The 7,238-nt window shown below is 36.1% G+C and overlaps 1 protein-coding gene across 1 annotated transcript in view; it reads right to left on the reverse strand.

Moving 5' to 3' along the window:
• LOC122795974 (dedicator of cytokinesis protein 2-like) overlaps positions 1-7,238 on the reverse strand; it is a 2,887,083-nt gene that overhangs the window by 2,396,895 nt on the left and 482,950 nt on the right. The window contains exon 7 of the mRNA XM_044064456.1: positions 3,104-3,239. Within this exon, the coding sequence (XP_043920391.1) occupies positions 3,104-3,239 (136 nt within the window). The remainder of the gene's footprint in view (positions 1-3,103; positions 3,240-7,238) is intronic.

The raw sequence follows: 7,238 nt of genomic DNA on the forward strand, positions 1-7,238 counted from the left end.
CTGCAGATGGTACCAAATATATTGCAGTTGATTTGAGTCTTAGTACTTAGAGAACAAAAGCCACAGTTGGGTAAGGCTGTTTAAAAAGAAGAGCTGTTACCAACTGTATGAAAGTTATTCTGGTCTGAGGAAAATGACCACCTTTCGAGTAGTGTTCAGGTAGCAGCCTAAGGTTTTACAATTGCTCTAATGGAGATTCTGCAGTGTTCACATATTTTCCCAGATTCAGACAAATCTGAAGCAAGTAGTCCCTTGCATGTATTAATTACTTTTGTGGTGAAGATAAGAAGGCAGTCATATCAATATGAGAATATCCTGATTTCCAGCAGACTCAAGAGAGCTGCAACTGCTAGCATGCAGTTGGTGGGCACACAGGAACTGTAATGAGACCAGAAATAACTGGATCCTATGCAGAAACACATGAATTTCCTAGAAGGCTAGACTAGTTATGTGTTTGGGTAGGCACCCTGGAGATTTGCTGAGTTCCCCCAATCTACCTCCATTAGACAAAGAAAGATCATTTACACCATGGTAATCTAGTGGCGCCCCTAGGTGGCCACGGTGTTGCAGCAGTTAGCATTTCCACCTCACAGCAAGAGGTTCTCTGGTTCAATCCTCAGCTGGAGTACCTTCTGTGTGGAGTCTGCATGTCCTCCCTGTGGTCACATGGGTTTCTTCTGAATGCTCTGGTTTCCTTCCACATCCCAAAAACATGCTGTAGGTGGATTGGACACTCTAACTTGGCCCTAGGCATGAGTGCATGTGTGTGCCTTCTTTGGCAGGTTGGGTGCCAGGCTGGCAACTTAACACCGCAAAACTCCACTGCTAATCATGAGCAGGCAAGGTGATCCACTGTGGTGACCCCTAACCGGGAAAAGCCAAAAGAAGAATCTAGTGGAACCCCTAGGATGAGTCTTTTTGATAGGAGAGGCTCAGCCTCTGTTTTGGCTACTTCCTTTTGAAGATGTGGAACATCTGATAAGGAATGTAGATATGGCTGGAGTACAGTTAGAAAACATATTTTGCAGCCTCTGGTTATATTATCCATGATCCACCCATCATGCTCGATAGACAGCCATGCTTCCAGATACAGGGACAGTCAACCCCTACTACTTTCAAAATTTAAGCAAGTCCTCAAGGCTGCAGTAGCTGCTTCCCAAGGGACGGGTCATAGAACCCCATGATTCTGAGGCCCTCCTAGGCTCTTGGGGCAGCATGTCTAATAGGAGCCTTCAATTGGAACTTCTGTCAGAGTGTTACTCATATGGGTGCAGTTTTGACTTGCTGTAGGGCTGTAAACCTCACCCACAAGAGCAGATAGCATCTTCAACTCCTATTCACATATTTGCAGCCTCTCATTCACCTCAATTCCAGACAGACAGGGGCCACTGAAAGCAGCATTTGTGAAGAATGCTGTCAGATTGTCTGTAAAACCATGCAGTCTGAGCCAGGCGTGCCTTCTCATGGTTTCCGCCTATCTCATTTGCTCTCTCTGCACTATTGACTACATTATGAATGAGCCTTATGAAGAGCAAAGTGATCATCTGCATTGATGCCTCCTGCGACTGTATCTGGCAAAGCAGGTCAATACGAAGCAACTGCTTTAGCAACCTTTTTCAGTGGAAGGAACATTGTATCTGATGAAGTCTGATAGATTTAAGCGCTCATAACTTTAAATAAACCTGACAGTTTAAGGCTCAATGAAGGATTACTTTGCATTTTCATTGCTTCATTTTGAGAATTGGTGCATTCTACTCTAGTTAAATATCTGCCTGGAAAATATCTGCAGGAATGTAACAGCAGATTACTGTGAAGAAAAAGGCTTTTTCATTTATTTTTGCTTGTTGTCCTGGGGAGAACTAGCCACTCCACTGGGTTTGGAGAGCCTATAACGGGACCTAATCCACAATAGGTAGCTTACATTTTGTATATCTTCTTTCAATCTGTGCATCTAAATACCAGTACCTATGGATCTTGAAATAGGGATGTGGGTCCTAGAATATTCAAAACAGCAAGAAAGGGGATGTTTGTAACTCAGCACCTCTCGAGATTTTTGGAATAAACTATAAACTTTATTTTTGTTTTAGGTTAATTTACAATGAAGGCATCAAACAGACTAGAATAAATGAATTTAGCATAGAACTAAACACTTATGAGGGGTACAAATTAAAAAAACATAAATTTAACAACAGTAAGGCTTCTCAGCTACTCACAATCATAAACACGATCTCTTACATTCAGCAAATGGGAAATAATGAGCCTTTTTTTTGCAGCCCATATACCTACAAATCATCAGATCCTGTAACCAGCTACCCCACTCATACCTACATGGCAGCATGAGCTTCTCACCAAAAGTTAGTGCCTCCATGAGGCAAAAATTGATCATGCCAATCATCCATGCAAACACAGGGGTTCCTCTCAGCACTTGAAGCTCCTCCTAACACACTCACAGCTGCTCTGAAGGATGTTAAGCTGTCAGTTTATGGAGAAAGAGGACATGAGCCTGCCCCCTGCTCCTTGTTACCCAGTGGCAATGTGTCTCTCTGGCCCAAACTTAGCAGACTGCACCACCCACAGCTCCTACTGGATGTTGCCCAAGTGGCAAGCTAACCTGCTTAACTCACCCCAAGATGGATAAGCCAAATATTGCTTCACTCCCAGCCTCCTGCCTCTCTCCTTCTAGCTCCCATGCCTGCTACTCAAAAATATGTCAGCTTAGTGACAGCAGGGCTTTATTCCTGTGTGTCATGGCAGGGAGCTCACACTAATGTAATCTTTAAGTAATCCTAAGTTTGCTCATATCCAAAATATTCAGGATACACTACTAATTGAGCTAAGCAATAATTTTGCAGATCTAATTTCTTCTGTTTCATTTATCAGCTTACAAAAAAATTGCAGAGATTAATACTAATCATCTATAGAAAAAGTAACTACTGTACTGACTCATTTTAGTTGTGACCACTCTTGATAGATACTTACATATACTGCAAAAATAATAAAAACAAAACAGCCAATTCAGTGCAAATTTCACATTCAAAATATTATTTTGAATACCGTTATTTGGGAAGTTTAGCTTAATTATTTAATTATTTCATAAGCCTACCGTTTCTTCCTGAATGCATTCTGAGATCTGATTTGTGGCCTCTTTGTGAGCTTTGAACAGACTGATTACACTTGTTGTATCAGGACACAGGAGATTTCCATCTTCATTTCTAACAACCAGATCCAGTTCCAGCATCCTGTGTTACAAAGCAGAAAGTAGAGTTAATTGTTGCCAGCCTTCCATGAATCATATAACATACATTTCAGTAATGTTTTCCTAATGAAAATGGAACTGACATATGATTTTGATGACTTAGGTACTAATAATGTTAAGTGCTTTGTCAATATCTCTTACTACCTTAGGAAAAAAAGTGATACTATATTTGATAACATGGAACTGGTCAAAGTTTCACATAGCACAATTATATTTTTAATTTCTACATTTTCATGTCAGGGTTCTTATTATTTTAGTCAAATATTTGCCCGCTTTGTAAGGGTTATGGATGGCAAAAAGTACAATGACTTTTTTATAGTAGCAAATAGAAACTGATAGGATTCAAAGACAGAAATGTTGCTTTGTGAGTCAGTAGTGATAAATCAAACAACAAAAGTTGTTTATACTGATAAATTTAACACAACAAATTGTCCTCAAAACAATGAAGCTAATTCATCAGTGTCACACTAAATACATTCCCCCCAAATGACAATTATAAGAACTCTGTCCAATATATTGGGGGTACATTTTCTAACTATACTACTTTCAAAGCTACGTGAACTTTAATTAAGGGAGCCCATTACAGCACCTGAGATAAAACTACTTTGGTCTCAAGCTTATTGTACATATCGTGAATAGTTGCAATTTTATTCATGTTTTAATGATTTATCTTATTGATTTATTATATAACATTTTAAAGTTTATCATTTTTGTAACCTTTTCTTTTTCAAAATTTAATAAAAATATTTAAAGTAAAAAAGAAATAAAACTAGATAAATAGATAGATAGGGATCTATCATAAACAGCAGTCAGATAGTTACTATCAAATGAGTGCTAACAAACCATTTTCTGACAAACTATGGGGGCTATATGCAAGAGCATAGCGTAATGTTGTGTTGCATCTTTTTACTAACTATTGCCATTCTTGTACTAAATTAGCATTTACTCTTATTCTGCATATTACATTTTCTCCTATTTGTCTTATTATGAGTCTCTTTTGGAGTTTCACTTGCAGATATAATTATTAAAATGTTTACGTTTGTAAATCTAGTAACAGCTGTTATGCATTTGATAACCGTCTACTCATCAGCATACCTCCTAACATATTACATTAAAAATGGAACAAAATAACATGAAATATTCACTGATCTGCCTGATGTGATTGTGCCAAATATATTTTATATTATTTGTAGATATCTGAACAGAAAAATATTTAATCAGTTTAAATGGAGGGATTCTGCATTATTTGTTTCCTTAGCTGATCACAGTTATTAAGTGATACTGCTGATTCCTCCCACTTCAACTTTGTAATACTACTGGAACATAAGTTTAACTGTATTGCTTTATTCTTATCTGCAGCTCTTGAAACCGTTGGAAGCTCAGAACCCGATAAAAGCACATTATCATAAGTGCAGTTTAACCAGTATTCATAGTCAGTACCATTGTAATGCTAGTCACTATGCAGAGATGAGTTGATAGACTTTGTAGTGCTATAAACTGATTCATAATTATCCAAATTTCTTAAAGGACAAAAATTCAATAGCTAACAGATTGCATGATTATGAGTCAGTCCTATGTGCAATATCTATAATTCCTCAACTGCGCAAGTACTGTGACTCAGCAGAAAGGTCATTTACAGACCCCTCATGTAGGGGGGGGGGTTCATCTTTCATACTTTGAAAACAATTATGAATACCAGCTCAATACAGTCTTCCTTGTTGTATAATGAGTTGTAAAACTATAATACACAAACTGATAGCCTGTATTATAGATAACCTTTAATTTTACAGTGTAGAAAAATATCAACCAAAAAAATAGCCATAGTAGTGTGAGTCATAGCTCTAAGAAATTGCTCCCCAGCTTGCCAGTAACTCTGGAATTTTGCATCTCATTATAAGTATGTTAGCAGACATGAGTAAGGTAAAACAGAATGATAAAAAAAAAGTTTTTTTGTCTGCAAGACTCTCCAGATCAATGGCTCCACTGTTTGCACCCAAGATTGATAGACAGATAGGGATATATGACATTTCATCTAAAACTCATCTAATCCAATCTTAAAATGTCTAAAAATTTGTTCTAGGATGCATGTAGTCTGAAATACATTTAGCCTAATCACATTTAATAGAAAACCGTAGTAGGCTATTTAGAATTAATGCTGGTGTGGTTTAGGGTGTTACAACTGTAGGAATTACAAGGTAAATTAGTCTAGTGCACCATTTGTACATTGTTAATGCCAACTCACAAGTTTATGGTTCAGCAGTGATTCACTGTTTGTGTATATTCTCTTTTTTCTGCAGTTGTGCAACCTTGGAGTTAGTATATTTAAATAAGGAGGCTGTGGGAGAAAAAAAATCTCCCTACCCCAGAAAGAGGTGTGCGGGGTTTTCCCTAGGCAAAAAATATTTTGTGTATATCAAGTTTTAGATGTAATCTCATTTGACTAAATGTCCTTTGGATTAAATGTGTTTTAGATCCACATATGTAAACATATATGCATATGTAAATATATATGCAGACACACAGACACACACACACACATATATATATATATATATATATATATATATATATATATATATATATGTATGTATATGTATATATATTGTGCAGAAGAAGGATTTCCTAATATGTCTGGATTTAATTTATATGAATGTCAAATTTAGGGGTTGTATTTCAGTTAATCAACATTTTCATTACAATAAAGAGCAAAACTATTTTTTTTTTCAGATAGAGGAGTAACATTGGCAAAACAAATTTCAGATTTCATTTCACTTTCACTTTATATATATATATATATATATATATATATATATATATATATATATATATATATATATATATATATATATATATATATATATATATATATACTTGGAATTTCCATTGGTATAGCCTTTTTAAAGGAGTCTAAGTAACACTGATATTGAGCAGTAACTTCTTACAAACCACAATAACATTGATAAAAAGACACAAAACATTTTTAAATGGCTTTGAAAGCTGACCAACTCAAGTAAAAAGATACATGAAACAAATGTCTCAAACCAGAAGCATGACTCTAAAACCATCTGATTTTGAAGCCTTTGCTTTATAAAAACATTGAACTTCCATGCTACAATTACATATAATCAAGTCTTCATTTAATTTTCCCATGAATATAATCTAATAAACAAGGCAAATGTATTATGAATAGCTTTAAATGTCATAACACCAAACAGACAGAATTCTCTGATTCATAGCATAATTTACAGTAATTTGCATTATGATGGGGTCCTGTGAAACATCTTTACACATTTATGTCTACATACAAACTGAGCTGTATTTACTTTCGGTCCTGCAGCACTACTTGTGTGGACTGTATTAATCACAATACTGAGTTCACAGTGCTCAGTGCCAATATTAAGCAATTTAAATGTGAAAAAAAATGCTTTAAAATGTACAAGTAACATAAAAAGCCGATGCATTTGTTCAATTTAAAAGACGTTTCTTATATTTAATTGCATTGTGAATCATAGATCTAACAAATTACTGCCAAGCTTGCCAGTAACTCTGTAATTTTGCATCTCATTATAAGAATGCTGGGAGACATAAGTAAGGTAAAACAGAATGATAAAAAAATGCGTTTTTTTATGTCTGCAAGTCTCTCCAAACCAATGGCTCCACTACTGGTACACAATCAACCCTATCCATTCCTCCTATGGGGGGTAAGAATTAGAGTCACCCCCAGGGCATGACAGAGCCCTATGGCCCATTCATTCCTAGCATGGAATAGAGACCATATCTCTCAAGCTCTTAGAGCAAGAAATCAAGACAAAGCAATCAATAATGGGAGGACAAGTGCCCAAAAATAGGGACACTTTTTAAACATTGCTCTTAGAGCATTGATAGAATAACAGGTTTTGCATTAGCATGATTTCTCTGAAGGGTATGAAGTATGAAACGCAAATGTCTGTCATTATTTTCTGACTTCAACCCTCAATGATTT

The sequence above is a fragment of the Protopterus annectens genome, chromosome 2.part2, assembly GCF_019279795.1.
Source record: "Protopterus annectens isolate FY-2018-M chromosome 2.part2, PAN1.0, whole genome shotgun sequence".
Lineage (NCBI taxonomy): Eukaryota > Metazoa > Chordata > Ceratodontiformes > Protopteridae > Protopterus > Protopterus annectens.